The 14,972-nt window shown below is 39.6% G+C and overlaps 1 protein-coding gene and 1 long non-coding RNA gene across 2 annotated transcripts in view; one reads left to right on the top strand and one right to left on the bottom strand.

Moving 5' to 3' along the window:
• Nucleotides 1–14,972, bottom strand: part of LOC132509469 (uncharacterized) — a 127,079-nt gene that overhangs the window by 19,276 nt on the left and 92,831 nt on the right. The window lies entirely within an intron of this gene.
• Nucleotides 1–14,972, top strand: part of DPY19L3 (dpy-19 like C-mannosyltransferase 3) — a 73,765-nt gene that overhangs the window by 54,389 nt on the left and 4,404 nt on the right. The window contains exons 16-18 of the mRNA XM_060130552.1: nt 3,667–3,749; nt 11,049–11,181; nt 13,581–13,739. Of these exons, the coding sequence (XP_059986535.1) occupies nt 3,667–3,749; nt 11,049–11,181; nt 13,581–13,739 (375 nt within the window). The remainder of the gene's footprint in view (nt 1–3,666; nt 3,750–11,048; nt 11,182–13,580; nt 13,740–14,972) is intronic.

Below are 14,972 nucleotides of genomic sequence, written 5' to 3'. Positions count from 1 at the left end.
CTTACTAGTCAGCTGATGCAAATTCTGAAAATAAAGATGTTTTCAGACCTATTTTGAGGTGAATAAAGGAGAAAAATTAGTTTTCCCTGTTACATGCTTTTTATAAGAGTAAGATCCTAAAATGCATCTTATGTTAACCTACATATTTTATTAGATGCTTAAAATCATCTTTGTAAGAGGGCTGGGCACATATAAATACAGTCTAAGTTTAGCCTTATTATGTCCTTCAGTTTCAGTAGGAAATAAAGAAATTCTTCATATTCTCAGTTGACTGATTTCTGAAACAGCATTAACTGTGTTTCAATTCTGAGACTCCTCCATATGAGACAGTGAGCCTTTCATCACACCTTTGAGATTTAGAGGCTTGAATTGTTACCTGGGCAGGTAGCTAGGATTGTTTTATCCAACTGAGCTCTTATGCTCTCTTTTAAAAAAAATCTTACATATTTTTTAAGTTTAGATTTTTTTCTTCAAACTTTAAGGTAGAACAATGGATTTCAAACTCTACTGTGTACAGTTCCTGATTTGGGAGGGCAGCTAAAGGGAGTGGGGAGGCGGGTGGGACTTTCCTACAGAAAGGATCAGCTATGGCAGCTCAGCTTCTGGGTTTATTTGCTTATATTTTCATGTAAGATTTCATTTGAAGCAAAGGTTTTAGGCTAAAAGAAATGTGTGATAATCACTGTTAGACAATTCTCTTGTAAATATTTCAAAAAATTATGTTCTATCGTGTTCCTATCTATCAAAACATTTGCTGTTATGAGTGGACCACTGTGCCAACTCCCAGATACTAGAAAACATAGAAATAGGTCATTTCTGCCACCATGCCTCTGGGAATTTTATTGCTCTATGGTAAATAAATGAAACTTCTTACAAACATCTGGAAAGCAACAATTAAGGATTAGGCAGAGTATATGTTTAATGATGAATGAGGTAGCTTTATTACACATTGATTCTGAGGGATAAAGCACCCTCCTCACAGAGAAGATGCAGCTCACCATCATTCCTGTCTCACCACTAAAGACATACACACACCGTAACAGTCCTTTCCCACTGTCTCTGTGTGTAGGCTGAGTTCCTTTATGTCTCAAATATTTATTTGAAAAGTTGTTGATTTTTTAATAGCTACTTGAGGACTTAAGTCTCTTGTTCTTGATAACATTGAGGAAGGACATTATAGAAGAAATAAACAAGCAGCATCAGCATCACCTGGGAACTTGTTAGAAATACAGATGTTTGGGTCCTACTCCAGACCTACTGAATCAGGAGCTCTGGGAGTGGGGTCCAGTGATCCACGTTTTAACCAGCCCTGCAGGTGGTGCTAATGCACCGTCAAACTTGAGAACCCCTTGCAGAGAACAGGGATTCTCAGCAGCGGCACTGTTGACATTTTGTCTAGATAATTCTTTGTCTTAGTAGCTGTCCTGTGCATTATAGGACACTTAGCAGCATCCGTATCTTCTACCCACTACATGCCAATAGCACCAGCTTCCAGTTGTGACAATCAAAAATGTCCCCTTGTGGGTGTGGCAGAATCCCTCCCCCAACCCCTCTTGAGAACCAGTGCTATGGAAGAACCAATGATAGCACTGAAAAGGCCATCATTTCCTCAGGGAATCTTTGTAGATGTACCCTGAGTAAGAGAGTTAGTAGTCATTCTGAAGAATCTCTCCAAAGACAGATGGCCTCGCCCCTCTCAGTATTGGACTTCAGGAGAAATCTTAACGCATCCAGCTTTCACTGTATAAAACAGTTTACATATTTCAGCTTCTCAAAACTGTATTTGTGTTTTAATACAAAATCACAAAGAAAATAAAGATCTTATGTATGAAACTGAATATGTTTTCCAACTATTGAACAGATTTATCTGTAAGAAATAAGAACTAATATTTCAAAGCCTGATTTAAGTTTTACATAGCACTTATAATGAGGATTTCAAATTTTCTTGTTCATAATACTTATTTTGCTATATGTCTGCTTAGGATAATCCTGTTTAAAAGGGAAAAGTATGTGCTAGTCTCCACTCTAAAATCAAGAGTTTAATAACATTACTGCTCTCATGTTAATTAACTTATTTGAATACCTAAAATCTCATATAAACACTGCTGATCATTTAGGAACAGCATTTAGTTAATTCAACATTTGTTTTCACGTTGTTTAAGAAGTTTATCATAAGACTGTGTTACCAGATATTAACATTTTCAGAATTAACAGCAAATTTCAAAATAGAAAAATATCTAATAACCACTGAATTCACAGATTTCAAAATATGTTTTATACAAAAATAATTAAAACATCATTTAAAAGTTGGTATTCTATTGTTATCAAAATTAATAGGGATAATGGATAATTGGAATCTTATAGAGGTATCATTTAATCAGTAATTTTTATTACATCTCTTCTGAAACCTAGGACTAGTAGTGCTGACACCTGATTTTCTGTCACAAGCACCAGCAATTTTCCTGACTTACTCACCCAGGAGACAAGATATGAATGAGTAGTAAAAATGGCCAAAGATGAAATGACAAGATAAGAAAGTGATAGGGATAAAAAAAACATCCATAGACCAGTCAGGTGCCACTTTGCTTCCAGTTAGTGGTTCTTAAATAAAAAAGATTATACTTGCAACTTTAATGAAATGTAGATACATTATCACTGGGCTTCTATTCCAATATAGGAAATGAGTTCTGCAGTTCACCTTAGCATGTATTTAGATGATCAAGTCTTTTTAGCCAACTGCCATTCGATAAAACAGTGAACATTTAATTAGTTGTTGAATTACACAGACAAGTTATATTAGAAAAGCAGTGGATTCAGCGTGTATTTTTACATTATATCTGCATAGCTTAAGTTACTCAAGTTGAGTAGGAGGCACCAGTGGCATAAATATAATACTCAGATGTACCAGATTTTCCTGGACCGTCCTACTTTCAAATATTCTTCTCTCCCTTTGTACCTGTAATTATGTTAATATTCATCAAACCATTTGTCCAGATTTCTAGTTTAAACAATATAATCACCATATCACACAATGAAAAGTTTCCAGTTGTGACTCTGCCACTGTGATCTGAGCAACTCAGGTTATCTCTCTCTCTGAGCCGAGGTCTCCAGACTAGTAAAATGAAAAATAAATAGCCATGGTGATGATGCCTTCTGCGTCATCTGTCTCCCTGAGGAGTTGTGAGGATAAAATGAGATTCTGTATTCCAAAGCATTTTTGCAGCTCTAAAATGGTGCTGTCTTCTACAGGGTACATTCTACATTTAAAGATAAATTACATGAAGTTAGTTAGTCACATTTATCTCATATCCTGTGAACTTTCTCATGGTTGCTATTCCTGTCATATCCAAATTAATGTTTTACTAGATATTAACACCACATACAATAGCATTTTTATTAGTGTAAAATAAAAGCTCATTTTTTAAAGTTGGCAACACCTCTACTTCTAATTAGCTCCAGCTCACAATAATTTTGGAAACTTTTCTCAGACTTCATCTCACTTACACTAGAAGAGTTGACTGCAGAAGTGAAGTAGTTCTAATATTCCAGTTACCGTTTATTTAGTTCACAAGTTATATGCAGTTTCTCCTTTTTCACTTTAATCTAGTGATAGTTGTGGGTCTGGGGGTGGATTTTGGTTTTGTTTAGTTTTGTTTTTAATTTCAGTTCTGGCCAGGAATGATGGATGAGCTCTCCGAGTTGAGAGAATTCTATGATCCAGATACAGTGGAGCTGATGAACTGGATTAAGTAAGAGGATTTTTTTTTTTTAACTTTTAAATTTAAAGTGCCTTTTAAGAGTCACTGTAGACCTCATTTGGTTTTTGGTTTTTTGGTTTTTTTCTGAATCTAATTATGAAGATACATTCATTCTCAAGTTTTTCTTTAAAACTCTATATTTGCAAATAATTTCTTGCCATTCAAAAAATATTCTCTCTAACCACAATCCCGTGAAGAAGGGAAAGTACCAATACGGAGAGGGAAACAGAATCAGAGGATGCATTTCAAACCAGTGACAGCAATGGAAATAAAGTTTTATATTCTCTGCCAATTTTATCTTTATCATTTCTTTCATTTTAATACCATTCAAATTTTCTATTAATACTGACACATAAAATATTCTTTCCTTGTTAATCACTTAAAAATTATACTGTAAACTACAGTTAATTAGAGTCATACTAGCTCAGTGCAGATTTCATTTTAACTAATCATATTGCCCAAGATTAGGCCTAGAGAAAATTTAAAATTCAAAAGCTAGAGCTTTTCCTTTCTTGAACATCATAATGCTTTCCTGTTATATTGGTTTGTATTTTTGCCTGCACGATTGCTTTGCCTCAGCATTCAGCATCAGAATGAGACTTGTGTTTTTCAAAGTTTTGTTAATGAAACCTGCCTCCCACCAGCAAAAATAAACTTTTTTACCCAGAGCAGCATTCCTGTGCCCTGTAATATTGTATTTCCCTATTTTATAACCAAAAAGCAGCAGTGTAATTATTCACACTTAAACAGGTGTCGCAAATCTTATGTGACATATTCTGAAAGCATCGGCTGTATTGTCTCCATCACTTAGAATTTTAGTAGCCATATTGGCACTTGCTGGTGACTAATGTTTACTAACCAGTACAGTTGAGCACTGCTTGTGTATTAAGAGATGGTAAATGTTTGATAGCTTAGGTCTCTTGAATACAATACATGGATTTTATAGAGATTTGTATCTAAAATATATATGTGGCTTTGGTCCCAATGTTGGACTGGGTTGACTAGATGCAATGAGTATAATTTTTCATATATTTTCAGTGCTGAGGGTACGAAGTGGTGCTTTGTCTTTATATATTTATTTAACTTTAAATCATGGCAGACAATTATAGAGTAAGTAATTCCTTCAGTATTTATTGTGTAAGGGAAAAGAGGGTTATTCATATAAAGAAAAGCTAATTACTTTTGCATTAGCTATAGTCAACTGGAAATTTATGACATGTGCATCTGAAGGTGAGGCTGATATTTTCTATTTTTCAAATTGCACCATTGATAGGAATGGTGTAGGGTACCCAGTCTGGTAGAATCCTGAAGGTGGCAGATCTTCTGGATCTACTTGGATTGGCATTTTAAAACATCTCACCTCTACTCCCCAGCCTTTTAGGAATTAATTGTAGTGTCATTAAAATTTTATCCTAGCAGAGTTGTCTTTGGCTGTGTCAGACAGGATATACTTTTTGTAATGCCTTTATTTTCATGCTTTTGCTCACAGAAAATTATTTAAAATAATATTTCTGGTTCTGAAAAATTATGGATGAGAGCTTATTCCATGTGTAAAGAAGATAATCTTTTACTCTGCATTTGGGGAAGTGGTCTTTGTTCTTACATTCTCCTTTTACTAACAGTTCTTTTCCCTGTATGTAGACTTACTCTTTTCACTTTTTAAAAATTCTCAGCAACTGAAGGATTTGTATTGTTCCAAAAAATTGGTTCTATTGTGATCTAATCTTGCCTGTTTTCCCTTCAAAGTCTTCAAATCTAAATTATTGTTTTTGCAAAATAGCTGCTAGGCATGTTTGTGAAATAAGCTTAAGTGATGATGAATGTATGCCAAAATAGGGTCTGTTTAGACACAAAGTGTATTTGTTTAAATCAACATTTAAATCAGCTCTGGTCTGTAGACTTCAATTCCAAACACAAGTGCATGCATTTATTATTCTTTTAACCTGCCCTGATTTCTTCTGTTTTTAAAACATAAAGTATAACCTTCTACTTTCACTCCACTACCTTGATTAGTCACACAGTGTCTGTGATATTAGTAGGTCTGAGCTGTGCTAGAGAAAAGGCTGTGGGCTAAGGATACAGAGTGTATCTAAAAATCTGTTTGAAATTGTCTAAAGGCAGCAGCCAGACCTCTGGTCCCCACCCAGCACTGTTAGTGAGGAACACCTCCTCCCCATCCTGTCTGCTTCTGTTCTCAAATAACCAAAGTGATACACTCACATCTGTCCTTTGTCAGGGCGGTCATGACAGCATCTATTGGGGTGGGAGCGCAGCTTCCCTTACAGGATGGCTGCCTGCCCTCCGGGATGAGTGAGAACAAGGAACAGTGACCTGCAGAAACTCGAGGGGACACAAATGACCCTCCACTTTGGCACAGGGCAACTCTTGCGTAAAGTGTTGAGAAGAAGCTACCGCCATCTCCCAGTCTGCCTCGTGTACTTGATGCTGGGGCTTCATGGTTGATGCTTCGGGATTAAATTCTCTTTAATCAGCAAGGGTCTTTTGTTGCAGTCAGGCCCCCAGAGTCTTCCCTGTGAGAAGTAGGGCGACATCCACATGCCTTCCACAACCCTGGCCTGTGTGTTCACCGGGCTGGTTGCCTGCCTTCCACGTTATACTGAGGTGCTGCACGCGCTGTTTCCCAGCAGATTTAAATGCGTGTGTTCACATTAACCCCTTTTTACTGATGATGTTTCCTGAATACAAAGATTAAAAACCTAGTTTTTTGTTTTTGTTTTCTTACTTTCTGGTATCTCTTTCAGCAAAACCCAGGTGGTACTTTTATAGGTATTATGTGTGATTAGAAAGCACTTTTACCTCATCAAGGCCAAATGTCACAGCAATTGGTAGTTCATACCTCGTTCCTTAGAGTGTTTCATTTTTGGCTCCTGAAACATTTCTTTGACATTGTGCAATTAAGATAGACTGTAGATTTGACTTTTGAAGTGTGACATTTTACCTACTTGGCTTTAGGAGATTTTCACTAGAAATAGTTTCTTTCCAGTGATGAAGCCTGCATGTGCAATATTTTCTCAGTGGGCCTGAGAAAATGGACCAAACTTCCTTCACATTTAATCAAAGCAGAGAGAATTACTGTATATTTTAAACATGATGTAGGTTAAGTTCAGACCTTAAATGCGTGTAAGCCTCTTTTATACTTAATGAATCATTTTGTGGCATTTGCATAATTCTATAAATTTTGAAGTGTAGATAAAACAAATGTTCACACATTATATTATAATGCTTAGTTTCCCCATTAGTTCAACAGTAATTAACTTGTTGAAGCTTAGAGCGTCAAAAATAAATGAGATTATTTGTTCAAAATGCCATCAGGTCTTCCTGGAATGACATTTAAATTATATAATGTAAATCCATTTGACCTGTGAGTCCTTGTCATTATTTAGTGACATTTCTTACAGAGTAAATGGTTTGCAGGTTGGGCAGCCTGCTATGGAGCTTGGCAGAGAACTATAAAAACAAATTATTCATTCATTTTATACATCATTTGTTCAAACATTGGTAAAAATTGCTTTGTTTTTCTATAATAGAGAAGTGTCATTCAGTGGATAAAAGCACATTAGCTATTTTAGACACAGACCACAGACTGTGTCAGCAAAAGTATCTGTGAAGGAAGAATACCCATCATTACATCTGTCATACTGCATATTTTAAGTTAAAGACAAAGAATCCCTTCTCCCTTTGCCTACTGAGTTTACCACAGAGAATGTAAAATACTGCGAATCTAGGTTTTTAAAGTCTAGGAAATGTGATTTTTTTTTCATTTTGTTTCACTTTGCTTGTTTTACTTTTTGCATTTGCGTTATGGTTAAACTTAAATATTCAAGAGAGCAGTTAAATATCCCAGATTTACCATAGGGCTAGCATATACAACCAAATTAGACAAGTGAATAAACATCATCTCTGGTATGCTTGGAAGTCAGTCGTTTTCAAAGAAATGTATCTAATCCGTTAGGGTACTTGTATTTTGCTATTTAAAATAAAACCAAGGACCTTTAGTGAAAGACTGTTAAAAATCCAGAGGATTGTAGCACCGGCAGTTGAGATGGACTGCGTTTCTTTTAAACTTCCTGACTCTTTACTAATGAGGCCAAACGTTAAAACTTGTCACAATCGAATGAACTTTGTTCCATTTTTTCCTCAACTCTAAGCAGTCATGTGACATGACTTGCTCACCTGGTGATGGCTGCTGTTGTCTTGGGGACCGTACCCACTGGGGCGGCAGGGAGCAGCAAGTGCTCTTAGAGCCTACAGAGGAGAGACGCCGTATTTACTGTGTCTGATGTGTTCCATTTCCAGCATAGCTGCAGGCCCATAGAAAGCAGTCGTCAGTATGTGGTGGACTAACTATGGGCTTGTTTTGAAGTGTTTGCCTGTAATGAGAGCTGAGTCTATTAGCCAGTAAGCTTCTTGAAGACTGGGTATCACCAGCCCTGCACATAGCAGGCCCTCAGTAATAACTTTTAGCTGAATAAAGAATAACCTTATAACTCCCCAGCAAGCAGTTTAGGATTTTTGACATTTTAAACCTTTGTGAACTGTATAACTCATCAAAGTATTGTGATGATGGCCCAGGAAGGGGGCGGGGGGGCAGGCATGTGTGAAACCTTTGTCATTAGCCATGAATAGATACCAGGCCAGTCATCTATCTCTGCCACAACTAGAAACAGCTCTGTGCATCTCCCTGATGCTGAATCCTGTTATATATTCAAAATGATGATGCTGAGACAGCCTAAAGATTTGAATGGATACTATCAGCTCAGCTGCTGGATTTGTTGTTTGTGAAGAGAGACAAGTTTGGCACTCTTAGGCAGTAAGACTGTACAGACCAGGATGGTTCTCTCTCTGTTAGCTCTCCCCTCTACCTCATGCTTTGCCAGACATGGAGACCAGACTCATCTTCTCCCTGCATTCTAAATCTCTTTGGTTCAGAGGCCCCAAAGGCAGCCACTTTGTGGCATTAATTTTATAATTTATTGCAGTAGAATGGTTTGTGCCAGTTAAGAGTATACGGAAGGAAAGAAGACTGGTTTGGAAAAATAGTGACACATTTTCTTTAATTTTATTTGTTCATATTTATTGTATTTAGCAATTACGGTCCACTATAAATGAGGGCAGCATTGTATATATGGCACAGACTAAGCGTTTAGTAAGTATTCATTGAATAAAATGGAATTTTTATATAAACCTTTCACTAAGGAACTCAGTGCACCTCTTTTCATTTAATCCCTCCTGTTTCCCTGACCACATGGGACACATGTCAAGAACTCCTTATAAATTGCTGGTTCAGGGGGACAGAGCAGACATCTATTTATGCCTGTGTTCCTGGGTCTGGTTGTCAGAATGATGACATCCTATGAAGCACAGCGAAGTTCACATAAAAGTTTTTCTCTTGTAATCCATTCTGGGGTCTGACAGGAATGAGGGAGGGTGAAGATTGTGTCATTCCCTGGGTGCTCCTTGTAATTCTATCCACTTTTTCATCACTTAAGAAAGCTTATTGGAATTTGAGTGAACGAGAGTGTCATTGTTAGAAAATCTTGCATTTTCCAAAAGTAAATTACTTGTAACTGTTTCAGCTTGAGCTGTAGGATGCCTTGCTTGTAGACATCCAGAGGCCTTTGTTGGGTGGCATTCGTGCTGTAGTCTTAGCATTAAAATGGAGTAAGTAGACCATCCTCCTGGAATATGTGAATATGATGAGGCTTCTCTTAGAAACTTGAACACTAGAGCAAGTTTCATGCCGTAATGTCCAGAAACATTGAGGAGAACGGCCTGCTGTGGCTTTTTCTGTAAAGTAGGTTGAGTTTTAATGATTTCAGTTAGACTCCTTCTCAAAAGAACTATGTCCATCATTTTAACTCACCCTAGCAGCCACACACTCCTTGCTGTTAACACAGGAAGGGTGAGTATACCTTGCAGTATTACTACTGGGCCTGTATCGGAGGTGGTGCATCGAGCAGAGTCCATGGAACAGCCGTATGTTCTTCACAATAAAACGACACCTCGTTGATTTGCAGGTGGCTCCCAGGTTTTAAAAAAAAATGGAAGGGAATTAAATGAACTACTAAGATTCTTTTTTTCCGGGGGAAAAGGAAAAATGCTTTCACAGAAATCAGGAAGTCTTTCCTTGGCCCTCCATCACTGTCCCTCGCATCCCATGGAGAGGCAGAGAATCACAGCTTGGTGATAATCGGAAAGTGAGATCTTAATTTAATACCAGAATATCCTGTGTTCCTTAAGATGCATGTAGTCTTTCATAATCAGGACTAAAGGAAAGGAATACATAAAATATTTCTGCTTCCGCATCAGAAATATTGTACATCTTCATACTGAGTATAAGATAAGAAGATATCTGCTAGTTCAGAATCTTCTTTCCGTGTTCTTTTGTTTTTACTAATTCTTTTTTTCTAAAAAGTAATTTATAGTAATATCTGTCATCTTTTTTTCTTGTTTTAACCAAAAACCCTTGGAATTGACTCACGGCAACTGCAGTTTCTGGCTCTATAGTTTGTTTTACTCTAGGCAGCCCTTTTAGTTAAGTTTAATACAAAAAGCACTGGCAGTCTTCTAAGGCCTAGTGTTAGAATCTGCCTCTTTGGAACAAGAGCAGGAGAGGGTTGTGGGTTTTAGCCTAGAAGACTCAGGAGATACCCACATCCTAAGACAATTCATTATAAGAGTAAACCCATCAAAACAGTAAATGAGAAGCTTCCCGATCATTGTCAAAAACAGACACGAAAAATTTCATAAAACAGTTTGAGTGGAAATCAGAATCTCGAGCAGCCTCCTGTGTTTTTCCCGACTCATAGCCCTTCCTAACATAGCTGGGTGATCCTGAGTGTGTGATGCTATCTTCATGGAAGCCTTAGCAGTGAGGTTAATTTAGACTCTAAAATCTTTTTTTTTTAAACATCTTTATTGGAGTATAATTGCTTTACAATGGTGTGTTGGTTTCTGCTTTATAACAAAGTGAATCAGCTATACATATACATATATCCCCATATCCCCTCCCTCTTGCGTCTCCCTCCCACCCTCCCTATCCCACCCCTCTAGGTGGTCACAAACCACCGAGCTGATCTCCCTGTGCTATGCGGCTGCTTCCCACTAGCTATCGATTTTACATTTGATAGTGTATATATGTCCATGCCACTCTCTCACCTTGTCCCAGCTTATCCTTCCCCCTCCCCATATCCTCAAGCCCATTCTCTAGTAGGTCTGCGTCTGTATTCCTGTCTTGCCCCTAGGTTCTTCATGACCTTTTTCTTTTAGCTCTAAAACTCCGAGGAAGGCTGTGTTTGCTGGAAGCATGCAGTTACTGGCCGGCGTCAAGCTGTGCACGGGAAGGACCTTAACCAACCACCCACACTACGAGGACAACAGCCTGAGAGAGCGAACCAAAGCGGTGAGTGCCTCTCCTGGCTGGCTCGTGTCCGGTAAAGCTGGGGCTTCTGCTACCTGCAGGTTATGAGGGGAAGGCAGAGCTGAAGTGCCTGTCAGGACTTGCGTCTCCAGAGTCTAGACCTTGGCCTGCCCCGTGTGTTAAAGGCATGCTGTTTCGGCCTTCTGTTCCTCTCGTGTAGAAGAGTAAACTGAGGAGAACACCTTGAGATGTACAGAGCAGAGTGTTTGAGGACAGAGTCCTCAGAGCTTTGAACTGGAGAAGGAAAAGGGGCAGAGACATACTGGTCACATTTTTTAATGGGCTGTTTCTCGTGTGTGTGTGTGTGTGTGTGTGTGTGTGTGTGTGTGAGAGAGAGAGAGAGAGAGAGGGAGAGAGAGAGAGAGAGAGGGGGGAGGAGAGAATAGGCAACACAGCCACACAGTTAAAAAAGCTCAGAGCACGCAAAAGAGAACATAGTGAAAAGTCTCCATCCCACCCGTGTCTTCCAGCTATTGGTTCCCCTCCCAGGAGGCAAATAACATTACCGGTAATTTTATGTATATACAAATGTGTGTGTGTGGATATATACATGAATTCATATTCTTTTCCCCCCTTTTTACAAAAGAACTAATTACATCTTGCTTCTTTTGGCATTTCATGTATTTTGGAGATCACTCCACATCAGCATATCGACAGCTTCCTTGCCATTTTTAAAGCTGCATAATGTTTTGTTACGTGGATGTGGCAAATTTTATTTGACCGTTTAGGTTGTTTCCCTGTCTTCTGCAATTATACAGCAATTTCCCAAATGATAGGCCTGTATAAGCATCGCTCTGCACAGGCACAAAGTGTCTGTCCACACATGAGGTTCTTAGAAGTGAAGTTGCTGGGTCACAGGATGTGGGCATTTGTAATCGAGATAGAATTACCAGGTCTGTACGAATTCTGCCAATTTACACTCCAGTCAGTGCTACAGAAGTGTACCTGTCCTAGTCCTCGCCAGCAGTGGTTTCAAACTTTTTAATGTTTTATATCAGTGACTTCTTAATCTTGGTGGCTGAAAATTTGTTGAAAAGTCTTGTTTGGGGGGTGAGATTTAACTAGCCTAAAAGTAAATGATTTTTACTAAATACTCCATTTTTAAGAGAGAGAACTGTCTTAACATAGATTCCTGCTAAAATGGGAATTTTTCAACTAGCCCAAGTGTTCCATATGGCCCTGAGTTTGCTAGAGGAAGATCGGAGGGTACCTGGATCACCAGAACCCAAAGTTCAGCTGGCAGGTGGCCACCACTTTGACTTGAGAGAGATGCAGATAGAGACATGTCAGAGGCACAGGGAGTCCTGTGTTCCATCCTCTCCAAGATCCAGTCCCTGCCTAGGTGCTGAGTTTTATGCCCTAAAAACTGATAACCTTGAAGGTCCTAGTGCCCTTCTTCAGTCATGACCTTCAGATCCTTGGAATGCCTTAGCCTGAGGCTGGTGCTGGACTGTAGGGAGGATGACCTCACAGTGTTAGCAACAGAAGCAGATAACCCCCCACCATTTCAGCATATCCGTTAAGACATGCTGACCTAGGCTCTCAGAACCCAGTCTCTTAAGTCAGAGACATATCATTAGAAATCAGTGGACGACAAAGGAAGCAGCTCCTCTCTTCATTACCCCTCCCCCAACACACACACACCATTCTACCTTTCCCAGCGCCAAGTCCCAGGATATAGGCCACTCACCATCTGCGTGTATTTACTTAACGTGTGTGAAGCTGGTGGTGACTGGGAAGGCGTGCCTCCTGATGAACTGCCACTGGGCGCTGCAAGTTGCTCTTCCTCCAGGAAGGACGAGAGAAAGATAAAGTGTAGGGTCTCCTGGTCAAGCTGAGTGCAGCAGGACAGCAGTAGAGCAAGGGTGCTGCCCCTGCCTGGGGCCAGGGACCCTATGGGGGTCCTGTTCCCCAACTGCCACTATCAGAAGCTGGGTCTCCTTACAAGTATCTGTGCCTCCAGACTGTACCACCACCCCCAATGGACCCTTTTAGTCTAAAGGTCCCCTTTTTAAAGGTAGAGACTGTGTTTTATTTACTTAATCGCATTATTTACCTTGGTGAAGCATTCTTAGAATTGGCATCTACTGATGAATATATTCATAACTCAATACATCCTAAACCTTTGGTGTCTAAATCCAAATGTATTCAGCATGACTCACTCTCCCCCGTCCCAACAACTTTTTTTTTTTGGAAATTTCTCACATACACTCCAGGACTACAGGTGAATGAGCAACCTGCACAGGAAGAGGTGAGGGGAGCAGGGTGTCTGCGATTAGACTCAACCCCTGTGGGAGGTTGCAGCAATGGATAGTCCTTGACGAACTTCCCAGCAGTTAAGTGGTTATTTTGCCCTATTCCATTTTTATCTTGTTTTGAAGGTCTATCAGATATATGCAAAGAGAGCCCCAGAGGAAGTGCACGCCCTGCTAAGGTCCTTTGGCACCGACTACGTGATCCTGGAAGACAGCATCTGCTATGAGCGCAGGCACCGCCGGGGCTGCCGGCTGCGGGACCTGCTGGACATCGCCAACGGACATGTAAGCATGCCTTCCGCCCCGTGTGGGGCGTCCCCTGGGGAGGAGAGGATCCAGTGTGAGCCCTAAGGAGTGCAACTACCTTTATACCTTGGAGAATTGCACGGTGGATCAAGCATTCACCTCCGTTGCGTTCTGCAGAACCCCTACCTTGGCACGTTAGTAACTTGCCACGGGGGCTGGAGGGGCGGGAGAGATGGGAGGGGAGCTCTTGTCCCCACTGTCACACCAAACAGAGCAACTCTGTCTTCATGAGGCTTTGCGTAGAATTTATTTTTTAAGGTTTTGCTACTAAAGTGAAAAAACCTCAACCTTTAAAACCGCTGCTCCAAAGCATCATTTTGGCTGATGATACGAATGTCCGTGAGGGCGGTGCGCCGACCCAGCACCCCACAGCCTGTGTGGTAGAATCTCAGTCCTCTCCCTGCTCTCTCGCTGGGTGTCCCTTTTCGTCCACTGGCACGCTTCCACAAAGATGGCTTTCTGTGGCCAAGCTTACACTCCTGAGCAGGAGAACAAGCTGCTTCTCTTTTCTTCTTTCTGAGGAAAATGTTTTAGGAGATATGCCAGGTCTCAGGTAGAGAAAACATAAGATTTTCACCCTTTAGAGGTGGTGTGTGTTGTAATTATTGGTATAAAAGCTGATAGATATTTCTAAAATGAGTGGGGGGAAAAAGTGATAAACCTAGCCTACATCTGAAAAAAATAAATAAATAAAACCTTGACTGTACAGAATTTGAGATTCAGAACACTTAAGATCTACTCTCTTAGCACATTTCAAGTGCAGAGTACAGTATTATTAACCCTAGTCACCATGCTATACATTAGGTCACCAGAGACTTACTCATTTCATAACGGCAAGTTTATACCCTTTGACCAACATGAATGTATTGGTTAACTCGATTGTAGTAATCATTTCACCATGTATATGTATATCAAATCATCAGATTGTATACCTTAAATATATACAATTTTATATGTCAGTTATGCTTCAATAAAGCTGAGGCAAAGAAAATGAGATTTGATTTTTGCTCAAGGAAAAATAACTGTCCATAACTATCTTGAATTCAGAGGAGGTGCAGACCAAATACATTTAAATTTTGCTTTGTGTGTAACTTTTTCTAACTAGGCCATCTGATGAGTTGCAGAACTTTCTCTGGTCATAGTAATTCTTCTCTGTGTTTCATTTTTTGAGAGGGAATGGTGTAGTATGTTCTTCAGGACAAGGAGATCCAA

The sequence above is a fragment of the Lagenorhynchus albirostris genome, chromosome 19, assembly GCF_949774975.1.
Source record: "Lagenorhynchus albirostris chromosome 19, mLagAlb1.1, whole genome shotgun sequence".
NCBI lineage: Eukaryota > Metazoa > Chordata > Mammalia > Artiodactyla > Delphinidae > Lagenorhynchus > Lagenorhynchus albirostris.
Note: the sequence above shows the minus strand (reverse complement) of the source record. Positions and strands in the feature narration are given on the sequence as shown.